Source organism: Equus quagga, chromosome 9 (assembly GCF_021613505.1).
Source record: "Equus quagga isolate Etosha38 chromosome 9, UCLA_HA_Equagga_1.0, whole genome shotgun sequence".
NCBI classification, from domain to species: domain Eukaryota; kingdom Metazoa; phylum Chordata; class Mammalia; order Perissodactyla; family Equidae; genus Equus; species Equus quagga.
In genome coordinates this window covers 112,670,919-112,690,958 of record NC_060275.1, presented here as the reverse complement: position 1 = coordinate 112,690,958, position 20,040 = coordinate 112,670,919, and the positions used below count along the sequence as shown (strand labels likewise).

Here is a 20,040-nt window from a genome sequence, read left to right as displayed (position 1 = left end):
CACTGCAAATGCAGCAGACAGATAGCATGTGATGTTATGCAATCTGCCACACTGAAAAAGAGCAGAGCAGCCCCAGACACCCAGGAGTTGGCCTGGCACTATCAGCTAGGCCTTGGTGTTCTCCTGCTGGACAGAAACAATTTCAGAGAACATCAGCATCACACAGGGCCACTCTGACCATGATGGATCAAGACAAAAACAAGACCCCGCCATAATCATGTCTGAACACAGGCAAGACGTAAGCATTGTCCAAACCTCAAAAATGACCAAAGATTCCCCTTATCCTGGCTAACATCATTGGTTGCTGCTTTGTTATCAATTATATATTTTTGAGTAGAGGAGAAATGCAAGTTGTAGATGGATATGTGCAGCATGGTATCCTTAATATTCTGGATAAAGCCCTGAAGTCTGCAGGAAGAGCTTGCCTTTCCACCATTCCTGACTCCAGGCCACTTGCCCTTCCTGCGTCAGGCAGCTGCAGATCCTTGGGAGACTGGGCTCTTTTGGAATTCTAGCAGAGGAGCTAGTGTGGTATGTCCTGTTCTGTGGAAAAGGACTGGAATACAGTGGATCTTGAAAGAGCTTGAACCTCAGCACTCTGGCCCTCCTCAGGTGAACGTTAACCTCACTTGGGTGCCTTCTGGACTCCCAAAGGCCAAGAGAAAGCTGAATTGGGGGGTTGGCTCTTTCCTCCCTCCCCTGGGAGGGTACAGAAAAAGCAGGGAGGCTTTCTCATTGGGGGTGTTGGCTTGCTGTCCCAAAGGTCTAAAGGGCAAGGGATCCTTTTTTAGCCCTTTAGAATATTCTCAGTCTGACTTGAGCCTCAAGGAGCCTGCAGAGAAAAAGAACAAATCTTTATCTAAGAGAGGCCTAGTAGCCACAGAAAGAAAGGTGAGGCAGAGCAATCAGAGCAGATGCTTAGTGATAGAGAACTGCTTGTGGAGCCTGAGCATCCAAGTAGGAGGATAAAAACCCAGGAGGCAGAGGGAAGACTGTGCATATGCACACAAAACAGCAGTAAAAGTGAAAGTGTTCTGGTGAATGACCCAGTCGAGAAGCTTTGTGTGTTTCTTTAGGCCAAACATGGCTCCAACATGTTATTTTGACATAATTAGCTTAGCCAAAACCAATAAAACAGCCTAACGATGGTTTGATGGAATAAAATCATGGCACTGGTTTTTTTTGTTTGCTTGTTGAGATCTCCATTAATGTTCACACTTTTCCGAATTCTTTTGGGAAAATAATGTAGATTTGTGAAAGATACTGAGTTTTGATAGAAACATCGAACTTGAGCTGTTGAGCTGTTGGGGGAAATATTCCCTGGATTTTCCAGTATATATTTTTCAGTCTTCTAGAAAATTGTTACTAATCCTTCAGAACTTCTGTTTTGAAACAAAATAATGCAAGAAAATTGTATAGCCTCTATGCTGAGTTATTGCTAAAAACAAACAAAAATCAGTTAAATGGTTTTTATTACCCTAGGACTGGGCACTTGGAGTCCTGCACGCCAAAATCATTGCAGCAATAACATTGATGGGGCCTCAGTGGTGGTTGAAAACTGTAATTGAGCAGGTAAGCAAAACTGGTTTTCAGAAAAAGACTGGGCATGATAGTGATTATGTTTGGCTGATGGGATTCTTATTTTTTATTTTTCTGCTTTTCTGAGTTTTTCTACATTTTCTTTAATGAGCGTATATAACTATTTTTTTTTAAAAAGAAGAAGGCAGTTTGCTGTTTTATCACCATGAATTTTCAATCAACCACTCTTAAGACTTCCCTTATCTGAAGGTTAACCAGTGGCTTAAAGTACCTAGAATCCTGTCCAAAGTAAAGGCAAAATTAGCATGTGTGCTTTTTTTTCAGGGCAGGAGTTCTGATGAAGGCTTGGTATTTAGGTTTCTGAACCTGTAGTAGAGAAAAGAGGTTGTTGTTCAAGGCAATAAATAAAGGAAAGGCAGAAAAAATAAGAGATTTAAAAAGCAGAGTTTTTGGGGAATATTCTAGCTATGTAGCACCTAAGACTATTAGTGTATTATGGAACCATCAGATAATTTGGTCGTTGTGGTGATAACCTTGAAAAAGGTAGATTGTGCTTCTATACTTTGATAATAAGACTGGGAAGTATGATAATTCATTTTAGGAAGATTTCTAATACAAAATAACCGACATAACAGATTTAGGTACTTATTTCTTTAAGTTTGTGGACAACCCCTCTTATCCTTAGGTCAGTACCAAATAAATAGGGGTAGTATAGTTCTGTAGCAGTAAAGGTCCACCTTTTGATGTATAGGAAATAAAGACCGTGGCTTTTCGCCCAGTATGTGCAAGAAAATCAGTCAAAAAAATTTCTATACCTGGAGATTTGTGGGGGTGGGGAGAGCCAGGGACTTGCTTTATGTTTTCATGTGCCTCTCGAGTGCAGGCTGATCTGAAGCCCAATGGAAGTGAGCACCATTCATGATAAGAGTGCAGGCCAGTCCACCCCAGAGTCTCCAGGTGACACTGGCCCTTGCAAAGGAACGTGGAGGATAAGGGTTTAGTCACGGCCGGAGGCTGTGAAACACTGCTGGTCATTATATTTTGTTCTCCGATGCTGCCTTTTCTCATACCAGTGTCTAAGTTTAAAATGGTTGAGAACACTGCGGTACCTTGCGGCATTAATTTCAGTGCAGTTGGTTTAATAGGTTTCTTTGGGACAGGAAGTGTGCCATTGGAGGGTTCTGCCTGTTAGTCATTCACATCCGAATGCTCCGGCCTGTTTGTGAGGGATTCCACTTCTGAGGGAGCGGGTGGAGGTGCCCCACGCTGTGTTGACTGTGGGCCAGGGGGAGGCTCGAGTGCTGGGGGAAAAACAAGAGCAACACTCTTCTGTTTTGTCCCCCTCTGCATGCCATCTTTATTCCCATTATTCCCAAGGTTCTCCAACTTCCATTCTTTCCTCTGCAGTCCTATCCAGTAGAACTTCCTGGAAATATTTTAGAAATTCTAGAACTTTAAATACTCACTGTAGAATTCTTTCACTCTAAGTTTTTACATAAAGTACCTTTTCATTTGTGAAAATTAGCTTTATACAAGCTTTTCAGAAACATGTTTCCCATTTATGTTTCCCTATATTCACATAAAATGAATGCAGTCTTGAGTAGTAAGGCAGATCACTCTTACACGAGACATTATGAAGTTATTTCAAGTTATGTGATCTTCGGCTGATATTATTGGATGCTGTCTGGTATTGTACAGTGCAAGGCTAGTGGAGTTATGATTCTAGATTAGTGTCTTATTTCATTCTTTACCAGAGTCAAATGCAAAGTGTAAGGAAGCAAATGCATTTCTTTAAAAACTTATGGGTACCATACTTAGTTTGTGTTCAGAATTTGCCTTGACTTTGGAAAAAATAACTAGTTTGAATCCTTTTGGGCTGGTAGATTCAGCTCCTTGTGGCTTGGATTCAGTAGATGTTGCTCTGTTAACCTGGAGGAATTTGTCTTAGATCCTTGTTCTAATCTTTTCCCCCATGTTTCAGGTTTACGCAAATGGCATCCGGAACATTGACCTTCACTATATCATTCGTAAACTGGCAGCACCAGTGATCTCTGTGCTGTTGCTTTCCCTGTGTGTACCTTACGTCATAGCATCCGGCGTCGTTCCTTTACTAGGTGGGTAATGCTGCTTGGGGAGCTTGAGAGAGAGCACCTTTATTAACATCGTTATGTTCTCCTTTTTTTTGGTGAGGAAGATCAGCCCTGAGTTAACATCTGTTGGTAGTCTTCCTCTTTTTGCTTGAGGAAGATTGTCCCTGAGCTAACAGCTGTGCCAATCTTCCTGTTTTTTTGTATATGGGACACCACCACAGCATGGCTTAATGAGCAGTGTGTGGGTCTGCACCTGGGATCTGAGCCCTCAAAGCCTGGGCCGCCTCAGCAGAGCAGGCGGACTTAACCACTACGCCACCAGGCTGGCCCAATGTGGTTACATTCTAGTCACTCCTAGTATCATAGTCTTCCTGGCTCCTCATGCTTTATTTGTGAATATTAAATTCACCTAAAACAATAATTTCAAAAGACTGTTTTTCTTAGATTTGACTACTCAGGGCGACATGAGGAGGATCGTAAAGCTCTTTGGTTTAGTTTTTTTCTCTAGGCAGGTGAGAAAGTATTGACATTTACACTCTCTCCGAAATAGGCAGGAATAGATTTCCCTTCCAGCTGTCTTCTCCTGAATAGAAGTGCTGTGAGCCCATACTTGTAAAATTAACGTTGTTATGTTTAATTTAAAAAATGTTCTTTCACGTAAAAAGAAAACCGAAGAGGAGATGCTAGTTTGTGACACTTCTACAACTAGGCATTGTCTTATCAGTTGTGTACTGAAGAATCCTTGCAGGACCTTAAACACAGCATATGTTCAAAATTATCATCCCAGGTATTTCCCCTCCAGATCTTTTTCTCCTCCTGAATTTCCTCTTGGTGAGTAGCATTGTCATTCAGCAAGTTGTGTAACTCAGAAAGCTTGAAGGGTCATGCTTGTTACCTGAGCCTCTCTGCTCTCATACTCAAAATGGTCTCCAAGCCCCATGAATCTGGCCTCCAGAACCTGTTCTCTGGGCTCTGGCGCCTTTTTCTCTGGCTGTTGTAGAGGCAGATGTCAGCTCTCACCTTGACGTCAACAGCCTCCTCTCTGCTATCCCTTCTTTGAAGCTGCCATTCGTTCTCCACGCTGTGGCCATGATGACCTTTCAAAAGAATGAATCTCATTGTTCCTCTTTGGTGAACATCCTTTCGTTGGTTCTTCTGTGGCCTTTAAAACACCATCCCTCACCATCCAGCTCCTTGGCATAGTTCACAAGGCTTCTCCTCTAGCTGTGGCTGCCTCCAGTTTGACCTCACTCTATTTGGTACACAGTGAGTTTCAGTTAAGCACCACCAGTCCCCTCTTAGGAAAAGGACGTCTTTTCATTCACTATCATTGTGAGACACTTAGAGTTTTCCTTTTTTTTGTTTTCACAGGTGTAACTGCAGAAATGCAAAACTTGGTCCACCGGCGGATTTATCCGTTTTTACTGATGGTTGTGGTATTGATGGGAATCTTGTCCTTCCAGGTCCGCCAGTTTAAGCGCCTTTATGAACATATTAAAAATGACAAGTAAGTTTAGACTGCCATTCATCTAGCCACTCTTGTTAAAGTGTCTCATTTCTTAATTTTGAAAAGTTCTCAGAGTCTGGACGTATTTTGAGATAGAATTAACAAGATTTGCTAACAGACTGGATGTAGGATGTGAAAGGGAACATTATCAAGGACTCAGTTGGGCGAGCAACTGGGAATGTGGAGTTGTCATTTATGGAAACCAAAAAGACTGGGAGAAACTGGTTTGGGGAAGAAGATTTTTAAATTTCAAATATATTTGTTTTAATGTTTTTAATTTCAAAAAACATTTCACATAGTTTTCAGTTTTTAGATAAAAAGCCTACATTAAGAATCAGCAGTGCCTGCCCAAGCCCTTCTTGCAAGCAAAGCCCGTTGGGTTACTCTGACCATTGTTGAGCAAGGCTGTAAGGTTACTGCAAAAGTATTGTGGGGCCCTCTCTTTTGAGGAAACTGTACGACTTAGCTCAGTGAGAGACTGAGGAAAACACCTTCCAGGGAGAACAGCCACTTGACTTTCTGTGTCCTAACGGAAGGCTGAATCTGCTTCTGCTTTAATGGCGTCTAGCAGAGAAAGTGAGTTTATAACTAACTGCCTGTCCTGGTTTGCCTAGCAGTTTACACATGCTGCCTTCTCGTCATTGTTTTAACAGCACCCCCTTTTACTCGTGAGTGCCTCGGTTTGGACAACAAATTACGTGGTCACTATATTTACGCCAAAGACTCTTAAGAGTACAGCATGCCTTGTTTTATTGTGTGTCACAGATACTGCGCTTGTTTTACACATTGAACCTTTGTGGCAAGCGTGTGTCAAGCTCGTCTACCAGCACCATTTTTCCAACAGCGTTTGCTCACTTTGTGTCACATTTTGGTAACTCATAATATTTCAAACTTTTTCATCATCATTACATTTGTTCTGGTGATCTGTGATCAGTGATCTTTGATGTTACTATTGTAGTTGGTTTGGGGCACCACAAACCACGCCCAGATAAGACAGCGAACTTAATCGATAAATGTGTGTGTTCTGACTGCTCCACTGAGCAGCCATTCCCTCATCCCTCCCTCTCTCTTCGGGCCTCCTTGTTTCCTGAGACACGGCAGTATTAAGATTAGGCCAGTTAACAACCCTACAATGGCCTCTAAGTGTTCAGGTGAAAGGAACAGTTGCACGTCTCTCCCTTTAAGTCAGAAGCTGGAAGTGATTAAGCTTGATGAGGAAGACATGTCGAAAGCTGAGATAGGCCAAAAGCTAGGCCTCTTGTGCCAGTCAGTGAAGTTGTGAATGCAAAGGAAAAGTTCTTGAAGGAAATTAAAAGTGCTACTCCAGTGAACACATGAATGATAAGAAAGTGAAGCAGCCTTACTGCTGATATGGAGAAAGTTTCAGTGGTCTGGATGGACGATCAAACCAGCCAGTACATTCCCTTAAGCCAAAGCCTAATCCAGAGGAAGACGCTAACTCTCTTCAGGCAGAAGTTGGTTCATGAGGTTTAAGGAAGGAAGCCGTCTCTGTAACATAAGAGTGCGAGGTGAAGCAGCAAGTGCTGATGTCTATAAGCTGCTGCAAGTTAATCCAGAAAATCTAGCTAAGATCATTAATGAAGGTGCCTACACTAAACAACAGATTTTCAATGTCTATGAAACAGCCTTCTGTTAGAAGAAGATGCCATCTAGGACTTTCATAGCTAGAGAGGAGAAGTCAGTAGTACCTGGCTTTAAAGCTGCAGAGGACAGGCTGACTCTCCTGTTAGGGGCTAATACAGCTAATAACTTTACAGTTCGGAAAATCTGGGGGCCCTTAAGAATTACACTAGGGCTGGCCCCGTGGCTGAGTAGTTTGCATGCTCTGCTTCGGTGGCCCAGGGCTTTACTGGTCCGGATCCTGGGCATGAACATGGTACTGCTCATCAGTCCATGCTGAGGTGGGCATCCCCCATAGCACAACCAGAGGTACTCACAGCTAGAATATACAACTATGTACTGGGGGGCTTTGGGGAGAAGGAAAAAAAAGAAGAAGATTGGCAATAGTTGTTAGCTCAGGTGCCAATCTTTAAAAAGAAAAAAAGAATTATGCTAAATCTGCTCTGCCTGTGCTCTGTAATTGGAATGGCAAAGCCTGGATGACATCAGATCTGTTTACAGCATGGTTTACTGAATATTTTAAGCACACTGCTCAGGGAAAAAAGATTCCTTTCAAAATAGTACTGCTCATTGACGATGCATCTGGTCACCCAAGAGCTCTGATGGAGATATACAATGAGATTAATGTTGTTTTCATGCTTGCTAACACAGCATCCATTCTGCAGCCCATAGATAAAGGAGTAATTTTGACTTCCAGGTCTTATTTAAGAAATACGTTGCATAAGGCTGTAGCTACTCTAGATAGTGATTCCTCTGACGAATCTGGGCAAAGTAAATTGAAAAGCTTCTGGGAAGGATTCACCATTCTAGATGCTATTAAAAACATTTGTGATTCATAGGAAGAAGTCACAATATCAACATTAAGGGGCTGGCCCAGTGACACAGCGGTTAAGTTTGCACATTCCGCTTCAGCTGTCCGGGGTTTGCTGGTTTGGATCCCAGGTGCAGACCTACCCACGGCTTACTGAGCAATGCTGTGGTAGGTATCCCACATATAAAGTAGAGGAAGATGGGCATGGATGTTAGCTCAGGGCCTGTCTTCTTCAGCAAAAAGAGGAGGATTGGTGGCAGATGTTAGCTCAGGGCTAATCTTCCTCAAAAAAAAAAAATAAACTTTAAGAAGAATTTGGAGGAAGTTGATTCCAGCCCTCATGGATGACTTTGAGGGCTTCAGGACTTCAGTGGAAGAAGTAATTGCAGATGTGGTAGAAATAGCAAGAGAACTAGAATTAGAAGTGAAGCCTGAAAGATGTGACTGAACTGTTGCAATCTCATGATAAAACTTTAACAGATGAGGAGTTGCTTCTCATGGGTGAGCAAAGAAGATGGCTTCTTCAGATGGAATCTGCTCCTGCTGAAGATACCATGAAAATTGTTAAAATGACAACAAAGGATTTAGAATACATACAGTTAGTTGATAAAGCAGTGGCAGGATTTCAGAGGATTGACCCCAGTTTTGAAAGAAGTTCTTCTATGGGTAAAATACTACCAAACATCCCATGCTACAGAGAAATCGTTTTGAAAGAAGAGTCAGTCAATGCAGCAAACTTCATTATTGTCTTAAGAAATTGCCACAGCCACCTGAACCTTGAGCAACCACCATGCTGATTGGTCAGCTGCATCAACATTGAGGCAAGACCCTCCACCAGCAGAAAGATTAGAACTTGCTGAAGGCACACATGATGGTTAGCATTTTTTAGCAATAACGTGTTTTTTAACTAAGGTATGTACTCTTTTGAGACATAGTGCTATTGCACACATAACAATGTAGTGTGAATATAGCTTTATATGCACTGAGAAACCAAAAAAGTTGTGTGATTTACTTTATTTTGGTATTTGCTTTGTTGCGGTGGTCTGGAACCAAACCCGCAGTATCTCTGAGGCATGCCTGTAATATTTTTAAGAACGTAATTTAGAGTGTTCAAGGCTTCTTCAGAGTGTTTACTGCTGGTAAAAAGCACGACTACACTTAGGCAGTCAGAGGACAAAGTTCTGGCAACCCTGGAAGGATGAGGAGGGGTTCAGTGATGAGAGTCAGTGAATACTGTGGACAGAATGCAAACAAGACAGGCCCTGGGAGCCTTCTGCTGCTCTCTTCTTCACCCCTGTCGCCCGCCCTTCTTGTCTTCCCCAGTGCTCCTTTCCCACCCAGGTCTCATCATTTCTTACCTGTTATTTGCTGCTCTTTTCTTGCAGCCCAGTATACTCTATTAATCTTTCCCTTCTATTGCTTCATGGAGAGAACCATTGAACTGCAGGCTGCAGGAAGGGCGTGTCTTGTCTGCTGTTGTATATCCACGCTCTAGCAGTGTTTGGTCTGTAGGGGGTGCTGAGTGTTCGCGTGTGTGCACGTGGTGAACTGGAGGTGTGAGGGTCCTAGGGTAATAGAGTTGGGAATGGGTTCAGTCTCCTTTTTCTGCCACTGAGTTACTTTTCAGTCCCGGGCAAGTTAACATTGCTTTTCTCTGTGTTTTTTAGTGCTTTTTCATTGCCACAATGCTAACCCCATTCTTGGCATATCTTGACAGGGTTTGTGATTACATGTGTGTCAGGTTGTGCTTTGTGTATTGTGTCAGATATTACTCAGTTGTCATTGTTTAAAACATTTACAAAATACAGTTTTAAACACTGGTTGGTTGGGAAACAGTAGGGTAAGGAATGGTTAACTTCAGGAAAAGAATTATTATGATAAAAAGAAAAAGGATTAAGCAGTGATATTATGGATGAAGAAACAGTAGGATTAGCGAAATGTTTTAAGAAGTAAAATGTTAAACTACTTGACATAAACTGCCAAAATAGCTCATTAGGCTTACATGTGTTGATAGAAAAGTGACAGATGAAAGTCAGGGTGGAGAAAGTTCCCACACTGAGCATTCAGCCCATGCCAGGCCTTTGTTACCAATACCAAGGCTTTTGCATACTTTCTATTTCTTAAAACAGTTGTAGGACATTGGACTGTTGTTCTCATTTTATTGATAAGTAAACTGAGTCTCAGAGACCTCAGCTGCCTGGCAGCCGTGTCACATGCTGGCTTCACTCTCCTACTCTTACTCAGATGAGTAAGGCTTTACTGGGCACTCCTGCATCTGCATTGCTGCCTCCAAATGAGTACCCAGCACGTTTGTACCCCAGCCACCTCCTCGTCGCTGTCAGCTTTGTCACCCACTGTCCTTCAGGGGTCAACCTCCAGGCCATTCCCCCATGTTCAGTGAGGCATGTCATTGCTTCTCCCTTACAGCTCCCACCCGTGTTGTAGGGATGCAGTGTCGTGGTGGAGGACCTCCAGCCTTGTCATTCCAATCATAGGAACTTCTGTCTCTGTTTCTACAGTCCTGCACTCTTTGCCATCACGTCACATAAGTTAGGAGCACTTAATACTCTGTTCTTGGACCATAATCTCCTACCTTCTGTTGTTCACATACACTCACTTCTCTGCCATCTCCCCTTTGCCCTCGTTGAAATCTCTTGTCTTTTTTTTTTTTTCTGCTTTATCTCCCCAACCACCCCCCACCCCGTACATAGTTGTATATCTTAGTTGCAGGTCCTTCGAGTTGTGGGATGTGGGACGCTGCCTCAGTGTGGCCTGATGAGCGGTGCCATGTCCGCACCCAGGAGCGCGCGAACTTAACCACTCGGCCACGGAGCCGACCCCTCTGTTGTCTTTTGATTTCTCCTTTTCATGGAGCTTTTCAGGTCTTAATTTCCTCCCTGCCCAGATTCCTGATTATTGTATTTCCATTCTTTTTCTTTAGATCTGTCACTAAATTGTTTTATTAAATATGATCCATAACAGATAAATCCCCTGAATAAGTTTACTCTCCCTTCCCCACCTTTGGCCTCCAAGTATCTGAGTTTATGAGAACCCCTAACCCACAGACTGGAGCATGTGCTCATTGCACAGCTTCTGAGACCTTCTGACCTTTGCTGCCCTCCTGTCTTCCCACAAACCCATACCTTGCCATGCGCTGCCTGCTTCTGTGCCTTTCACAAGTGTTCATTCTGGACTCCCCTCTACCTACCTAACTGTTGAAGGGTTTGAAATGGGAGTGAAGTGATTTGATTTGTATTTTAAAAACTGTATCACTGGCTGCTCTTAGGAAGAATGTTTTGATACGTAAGACCGTATAAGAGAGTAACCACCCTGCTTTTACAACCTAGATACCTTGTGGGCCAACGCCTCGTGAACTATGAACGGAAGTCTGGGAAACAAGGCACATCTCCACCACCTCCGCAGTCGTCCCAAGAATAAAGAGGTTGTCTCAACTACCTTGACCTTCCCCTTGCCTTTACGTGTCCTTTTTTGTGGACTTCTCTCTTTGGAGATTTTTCCCAGTGATCTCTCAGCATTGTTTTTAAGTTAAATGTATTTGACTTGTGTTCTCAGCATTCAGAGAGCAGCATGGCAAGGCTTTGCTGCCTCCCTGCATCTTCTGACATCATTGCTGTCTGAGATCTGTACATGTGTAAATAGAAGTTCCCGGATCCCCTAAACCTTGGATTAAACAGAATGTGCATTGTACATCTTTAAACAAAATGTATATTAATTTATTAAATCTAGTTGTCACTTTATTTTGGACCTGCTGTGATCTTGACAGGAAACGTGCCACAGAGCCAAAGTGCAGAGGCAAGACTTTTTAATGACATCTTTTGGAGCGCACTGTCATGGTGTTCCTAGCAGTTCTTACTAAGTAAACTACATTCTGCCTTTCTTGGCTCTTCAGACCTTACCAAGAAAGTAAAAGGAAACAAGTAGAAACCAGCAGCGGATTGCCTGTGGTAAGAAAACATGGACTTTGTGCTTCACTGTCAATCGTTTTTGGAAGTTATTTTGTATAACACCAAAGCTGTTGTACATTTTCTACTGCCTGATTTTTTTTCGTGTGTCTGTGTTTGTAATATTGTATAGTATCTTGTACTAGGTGAGGAGATTATTTTTAATTTTGATAATTTAATATCCCTAGTGATCAGCATTGGGAGTTGGGTTTTTGTGCTTGTTAGGGGCATGTCTATATTTAGAGGAAAAAAGTCCAAAAGAAGATTTTCATTAGTTCTCCCTCACACCCCCTTCCCACACACAGATATCTTTTTTCTTTTTGGCAACAGTGGCCAAAAGTCCTGCCAGATCATAAATCTTATGGAATCATCACCAACGGTACTGCATCTTACTGGCGTTAGGACACACTGAGAGGTTTGTTAAGTGTAGATGTGCTTTGTGGTCTTAGAGCGACAGCATTAGAGAAGACTAGTTAGAATACCTGGTCCTGCTGGTAGTGCATCATTGGGTGAGGACTGGGGACTACATTTCTCCTAGTTTTCCATGAGTAAATCCCCAAATTTCTAAAGCTTTTTATTTACAGAATAAAACTACAAATAAAACCAACTTGATTTTGTTTGTCCAGAAGGAAGCTGGCTGAGCTGGCCTTTTAACATAGGAGTGTAGAATGTATTTCATTGGAAACGTGCTGTAAAATCTCAGAAAACTGAATACTTACAAACTTCGTTTTCCTTTGTAACCAAAGCTTCAAGTTAGAAGTTTAGAGAAATAGTGAAAATGGTTGGGCACATGATCCAAGTTTTAATAATAATGGTATATTGTAAGGGTAGTGTTTGTTGTTGAACAGTAACTTAGAAGTTCTCAAAGAAAATGAACAGCATACATCTTCAGACCATAAAAGAATTTCCATATAGTATTAAAATCCATAGACTCAAATCTGAGGATTTTTTAAAATACGAAAGTCAGCCAAACATAAGCTACCAAAATCAAAGCAATATGTTCTGGTGGTTTTATATTTCAACAAGTTTTCCCAAAGTAGTAAGTGATTACTTTACTTTAAAATATATTTTAAAACATCAGTATCAAAAAGAGCTTGACATAGGATTCAGTGTTACACTTTTTGGCACTTTTTAGCAGCCCTTTCTCTTGTATTTGAAATAAGGTCTTTGCTAGCCCTACCTTTACTTAGAAACTTAGTCCTACTGTTAAAAATTAGGTGCATTTTAAAACGTAATGCCACCTGTCATGGTGTATGTCTATATGAATTATTCTCTTTGGGAGAAAATAGTATCAAATTGGGCATATAACTTGATTATGTTAATTTAGGTTTCTTTTTTAATTTTTCAGAGAATTTGTAGATCTTGATATAAAGTCATTGAAACACATTTATCTGTTTTACCAGAAAGAGATCTAGACAGATAGCATAAAAGATGAAAAATTGTTCTTCTACAAAATTTTAAATGAATCTTATATTTTGTAAAAAAAAAAAAAAAAAATATGAATGGTCAAAAAGTTGCCCTCCATTTCACTGACAGATAACTTTATTTTGTCTTTCTGAAGCAGTTCCCCTGGTTTCTCAGTTGTGCTTTGTCCTGTTGTTTTCAATAAGCTGGATACTTTCATAAAGAAAGCGTTTGCTGGCATAATATTTACTTGGGTAGCATCAAGATTTTATTATTAACCAATAGTCATGAATATTTCAAACCTCTAGGTCAGAAGGTCCTTGGATTGCTGCCCCTCTTCATGTAGAATTTTTTAAATAATAGTGTAGTTTTGCTTCATTTTACATTGGGCTAAAACAGTCTTCAAGGAAGTTAATTAGGAAAGAAGACCTTTTTGCTTTATTTTTGCTATTTATAAATTGAAGACAAATCAACATTTAGGGTTAGTTTTACATGACCAGTTATCAAGTGGTCATAGTATGGAGTGTGCAGTTGTTCATTATTAGCAAATTATGTTTGATTTTTAAACTATTAAGTACTAATAGTTGAGATGAAAACTGAAGAAAAATGCCAATGTGAAGTTTGTGTATAGCTAGCCTTAAAAAAGCTCCATGTTTTTAGGTGATTTTTCCTGTTAGTTCTCTGGAGAAACAATGGATATTGGACATCTCAATTCCAGATGTAAACAAAAAGTAATTTTTATTTCGACATTTAATATAATTGTTATTACTGTGGATTCTTGTCTTGTGTTTTTTCTTTCCCTTATTCAAGTAAGAGAGAATAACTCTTCCTTTAAATGATTTGATCTGAGATATGTCATTTCTGTATTGGCAAAATGCTATTATTAAAGTGTAATTCTTGAATTTAGGTTGAATTGATGACTTTTTAAAACAAAACAAAGAAGCACTGGATGTTTCTCCATTGTATTGTATTTGTAAACACACACACTGGACATTTCTTCATCGTATTGCATTCACAGACACGCACACACACTGGAGAACGTAGGGCCAATAGAAGAACACTGGCGCTTTTTTAAACTTCGCAAGTTAGCTACTTATCCTCATTTTCAGGATTGAGTATTTTCAGCTCTCTACTTACTGTGACAAGTTTTTTACATTGTAAAATTAAATGATTATGTTTAAAATACTCCTTTAGGATCTTACCTTTTCAGTTGCCATCAAGAAAAGACAACAGTAAAATGTCTTGCCACTAAAGTATTCTTAAAAGTCTCGTTTGTGGAGATTCTCTAACTGCCTCGGCTCAGCTGTCTTGTATGTCCTTATTTAATTTGCCCTCAACCACGTGGTTTCCTTGCAGCCTGTTTACTGCCCTGTGTCATTTTTAAAACAGCCATCGTTAGTAAGGGCTCTTTTCGGATAATCCCCAGCAGTATCTTGGCATTAATACAACATAAAGACAAGACAGTATTTATCTGTTTTCATTCCCATCTGTTTTGTAGGACTGCCTCATTTTGTAGTCGTGAAAATAACATAGTACCTTAAATGAAAATGTAATGAGTGTAAGGCCTAGAAGTGACTTGTAGAAGCTAAATAGAATACTAGTTATTTGGGCTATCAATTTTTCTATTAAAGCAAGCAGACACCTTAGATACCCAGGCTAATTTTATGTATATATTCTAAAGTGCTCCCTTTTTTATGTGGTCGTTTGTTGCCTCCTGAGTTGAGAGAACAAAATTGAATAAAGTGAATGTTAGTTGTAGCCTGGTGTTTTTGGTTTGTTTGGTTTTGCTTTATTGCAAGGTTACTTCAGAATTACAGAAATGTGCATTATTAGCATAGATAAAATAATCCAGATTTTGTTTTTTGTGTTTTTTTTTTTTTTTGGTGAGGAAGATTGTCGCTGAGCTACCGTCTGTGCCCATCTTCCTCTATTTTGTACGTGGGATGCTGCCACAGCATGGCTTGGTGAATAGTGTGTAGGTCTGTGCCCAGAATCCAAACCCGCAAGCAGTGGGCCACCGAAGCAGAGTGCACGGATCCAACCACCATGCCCCTGGGCTGGCCCCGGATATTTTTAAATATGGTAGTTACGTAAGGAGAAGAACTAACTGAAGTTACGTTATTGTGGCCCCTTTGTTTGGTTTTAAGTATAACAGTCTGGTTGCGGAGGACACGGCCTTCCCCTCCCCTCTGCCCACTGTAACTCTAGACTGTCTTCACTGGGAACAGTAAAGCCCTCATCGTGTGCCACCCACCTCTGCGCCTCTGCTCAGGATCCACATGTCGAATCTTCTCCAGCTTGTCTCTTAGATGGATATTTGGGTAGAGTAAAACCAATCATATCTGTTTTTCGGAGTTGACTGTGTGTCTCAGAGGAAAAGGAAAGGGTTGCATGAGGGTTTTTGCCCTCCTAAGTGCCCTGTATGAAGAGATCCTTTTTGCTTATGGTTTTTCTTTGTTTGTAGGTTCAAATTTTTTTCTATGATTTTTTTTCATCAGGTGCATTTTTGTCTTAGTGCAAAGGTGTTAGACGAAATGCTGTTTAAATCATAGAGCATCTTTAATCTGTGAAGTTGAAATTTCACAGCAAAGGCAGTTGCATGGTGAATCTCAGACAGTGGCCATTAATTTCCCCTCCCACCCCGCGATGTGCAGCCACTGTTGTTGCAGACATAGAGCCCACGTCACAAGTGGATTGAGGGTCTGAGGAGGTAACGTTCTCCCCGCCTCCCCTTCCCCATGTTTTGTTGGTGTCTGTTTTGTTTGGAGCCCTGTACTTAGTACTGTAGTTGAATGAAGTATGGGATCTGCTTTCAAGGAGCCCAGTTAGAGTGGGAAAAAACAAAAAAACGAGCAAAAGCTTCTATTATAGAGATGAATAAAATGCCACAAGGAACACAGAGAAAGGACCCACCTGGGGGAGTCTGCGATGAGCTCGCTGTGCCCTTCATTACTGTGTTGTGTATTTAGGGCTCTCTCCCCGACACACACTCGCTTCCTCTTTCAGCCTCCTACAGTCCACTTCCATTCAGTCCCACACTTCACAAAAACCGTCCATCTGTCAACAGCCGGGAACCTGGCTGGAGCTCCCTTTTTGACCCACTTGTAGGTCATTTACTTTTCTTCTGAAATGTCTTCGTTTGTATATGTAGCAGTGCCCGGGTCCTTCTGCTTCTCCATGTTTGTTCGTTAACTCCCTTTAGGACAAGAAGCTTCGTGCCAGGAACCTCATTTATTCACTCCTTGTTCTTTGCTCAGTCGCCTCAGTTCCTTCTGCTGACTGCACAAGTCCATTGGTCTGATGCAGCAGAATAGAGAGTCCAGAAAACACCCACACGTATAGGGATAGCTGATGTTTTTTTCAATTATTTAAATTTTATTTATTTTTAAAATTATTGTGGTCATAATGGTTTATAACATTGCATAATTTCAAGTGTACATTATTTTTATCATTTTCTCTGTAGATTGCATTGTATTCACACACAATAGTCTGATTTTTATCCATCACCATACATATGTGCCTCTTTACCCCTTTTGCCCACCCCTCAAACCCCTTGTCTGGTGACCACTGATCTGTTCTCTTTATCCCTGTGTTCATCTTCCACACATGAGTGAAATCATACAGTGTTTGTCTTTCTCTGTCTGGCTTATTTCACTTAACATAATACCCTCAAGGTCCATCCATGTTGTTGCAAATGGGACAATTTTGTCTTTTTTTATGGCGGAGTAGTAAGTATTCCATTGTATGTATGTACCATATCTTCTTTATCCGATCATCAGTTGATGGGCACTTGGGTTGCTTCCATGTCTTGGCTATTGTGAATAATGCTGCGATGAACATAGGGGTTCTTTGTATTGTTATTTGTATTGTCTCTTTGTATTGTTGATTTCAAGTTCTTTGGATAAATACCCAGTAGTGGGATGGCTGGATTATATGGCATTTCATTTTTAATTTTTTGAGAAATCTGCAGAGAGGCTGCACCAGTTTGCATTCCCATCAGCAGTGTATGAGGGTTCCCTTTTCTCCACATCCCCTCCAATGTTTATTTTTTGTCATGTTAATTATAGCCATTCTGACAGGTGTAAGGTGATATCTCACTGTATTTTGATTTGCATTTCCCTAATAATTGGTGATGTTGAACATCTTTTCATGTGCCTGTTGGCCATTTGTATATCTTCTTTGGAAAAACATCTGTTCGTAAGGGATAGCTGAGTTTTCACAAAGGTGCAAAAGTCTAACAAATGGTGCTGGAATAATTGGACATCCAGATGGAAAATTAAAAATTGATCCATATTTCTATGCAAAAATGAACTCAAAATAGATTATAGTCCTAAACATAAAACCCCAAACTGTATAACTTCTAGAAGAAAACAAAGGGGAAAATGTTCAGCCTTGAGTTAGGCAAAGATTTAGATTAGATACAACCCCAAAAGCACAATCTATAGAAGAAAAACTTGATGAATTGGACTTCATCAAAATTTAAAACATCTGCTCTTTGAAATATACTGTTTAGAGAAAAAAAAGACTAGTCGTAGAGTGACAGAAAATATTTGCAAAACATTTCTAATAAAGGACAGGCATTCAGAATCTATAAAGAAGTCTCAAAACGCAATAGTAAGAAAATTCATCTGCTCATTTAAAAAATGAGAAGCTGTTCAACATCAATCTGTAGGAAAATGGAAATTAAAACCATAATGAGGTACCACCACATATCTGTTAGAATGGCTAAAATTAAAAATCCCGCACCATGTGCTGCTGAGGATGTGGAGGAACTGGAACTCTCATACTCTGCTGGAGGGAATGTAAAACGGTACAGCTACTTTGGAAAATAGTTGGGCAGTTCTTAAACAGTCAAAAGTATGTACTTACCACTCCTAGTTATTTACCAACAGAGAAGAAAGCATAAATCCACATGAAGCCTTCTACATGAATGTTCATGGTAGCTTTATCTGTAATAGCCCAAAGCTGGAAATAATTCATGTGCCCATCAACAGGTGAATGGATAAATGATTATCTATACAATGAAATATTGCTCAGCAATACAGAGGAATTAGCTGTTGATAGACACAACATGGACAAATCTCAATTATGCTGAGTGAAAGTAGACCAAAAGTGTATTGCCTGCTTTCGTTTATATAAAATTTTAGAAAATGCAAAGTAAGCTACAGAAATCTATAGACAGCGCATCAGTGGGGGTGGGGGTTGGTGAGGAGGGGCTTGGAGGGATCTCAGGGGCGTGAAGAAACAGGTGCCGGATGTGCTCGCTGTCGTGATGTGGTTCTGGTTTGACATGTGTACAGTCTGCCGAAACTTACCAAATTGTACGCTTCAAATTTGTGCAATTGATGGCATGTTCATTACATCTCAGTTTTAAAAAGTAATACTACGTTCATACATGCTCTCTAACAGACCATGCACACCTTCTCTTTCCTCAAAGCTCTGTCTTCTCGTTTCTCACTTTTGGCTTATGACTTTTATTCCAATTTCACTGAGAAAATAAAAGCAATCAGAACAGAACTTTTCACAGGTTCACAACCTCTCTGACCTGTCACCTCCCTGTGTTCAGTGTGCTCCAAGCAGCCTCCCTTTTCCCACAACAGGTCAAACCTCAGGGCCTTTGGACTTGCCATTTGCCATGTGCTAGTGTTCTTCATCCAAGCTCTCTCCCACTCCTCATTCCGTGCTGAAGTGTCATTCGTAGTGAAGCTTACCTAAAATTGCAGCTATTGGGGCATTCCCAGTAGCTTCTTCTCTGCCTTATTTTGCTCATTCATATTTATTAACATACTACACGGTTTACCTATCTTGTTTATGTTTGTTCTATTTGCATGTTTTCCCTCACTTGAATGTAAGCTCCAGAGGTTTTTTTTTTTTTAACTATTTGGAGATTACTTCTGTGTTCCAGAACAGTCCTTGGGACATATTCAACATTCAATAAATATTGTTGAGTAAGTAAATGAATGAGATGGACTGAATATAATGTGTACATGGTTAAAATGAAACCTGAAAGCCCTGTCGTTCCCCAGAGGTAGCCCTGTCCATAGTTTAGTGCGTTCCTCCCAACTGCTCTGCAGAAACGCACATTCACAGCTCCTTCTGTCTCAGGACGGGTGCTGCTCCCCAGACCGATCTACAGGGTGCTTGCTTTCATTTTGTAGTTCGTGAACACTTTTTTATGTTAGTACATAAGTAACTACCCCATTTTAATGTTCTCGCTGTATTGTATTCCATTGTGTGGATAAGACTATGATTTTTTAAGTTTTCTGAAAGACGGCTAACCCATTTTATTATACGCTATAGTAAACCTTTCTGTCCGTATTACTTTCCATACTCAGGCTAGTATTTCTGTAGGATAAACCCCTAGAAGTAAGATTGCAAAGTCAACAAAAATATTTAAAGTGCCACTTAGCCCCCAAATGTACTAGTTATCACTCCTCTCTCATCAGTGTATGAGATTCCTTCTTTTCCCGTATGGTTATCTACATTAAATAGTGACTGTTTTCAGTTGCTGTTAATTTGATAACGTGTGTGTCTCCATGTGGCTGGTAAGTTGTTGGGGTAGAGGAGGCGTGGCTGGGGCTGGATGCCTCCAGGAGGGACGCAGGGCTTGTCATCACTGGCCTCATTGGAAATACTTCCTTCGGGTTCTCCATCTTCCTGTCTAGAGGTGAGCAAGAGGAGGTGGGTGTCACAGCCGCTTTCGTTCTGTGTGGGTGTTAAGGGCCGCTGCAGCAGCCAGCCAGGATACCCCCTACACCAAGGTTCACACCTTGTGTGCTGCCTGGTCAGCACCCGCCAGTCTCTCCTACCTTGGACCCAAAGCCCTTGTATCAGAAGAGGAGGCTTATTTCCTGAGAGACCAAATCAGATTGTCTCAACTACCCTGTCTTACTTAGGAAAACAAGTGAAATAGACTCATCTATTAGTTGGAAACCACTCAGTGTCTAAACTCCCTAAGTTTTTTAAAGATCTTTTTAGGGCATTTAAAGATCTGCAGAGTGAGTTCACTCAGGGGATCGGTTGGGCAATGGGAACTGCGTGTGCGAAGGCGCCCAGGCCGGAATGTCTTGGACAAGCTGCCAGGGG

At 41.0% G+C, this 20,040-nt stretch overlaps 1 protein-coding gene across 2 annotated transcripts in view; it reads left to right on the top strand.

Annotated features, from left to right (window-relative positions):
* The window catches only part of MARCHF6 (membrane associated ring-CH-type finger 6), an 82,673-nt gene extending 68,817 nt beyond the window's left edge, over positions 1 to 13,856 (top strand). Inside the window, exons 23-27 of one of the 2 annotated variants that reach the window (XM_046672431.1) lie at positions 1,483 to 1,572; positions 3,521 to 3,653; positions 5,001 to 5,136; positions 10,936 to 11,030; positions 11,373 to 13,856. In XM_046672431.1, the coding sequence (XP_046528387.1) occupies positions 1,483 to 1,572; positions 3,521 to 3,653; positions 5,001 to 5,136; positions 10,936 to 11,026 (450 nt within the window). In that variant the 3' untranslated portion in view covers positions 11,027 to 11,030; positions 11,373 to 13,856. Of the gene's footprint in view, positions 1 to 1,482; positions 1,573 to 3,520; positions 3,654 to 5,000; positions 5,137 to 10,935 lie in introns of both variants that reach the window. The other variant, XM_046672430.1, reaches the window with a different exon arrangement.
* Positions 13,857 to 20,040: the final 6,184 nt, after the last annotated feature.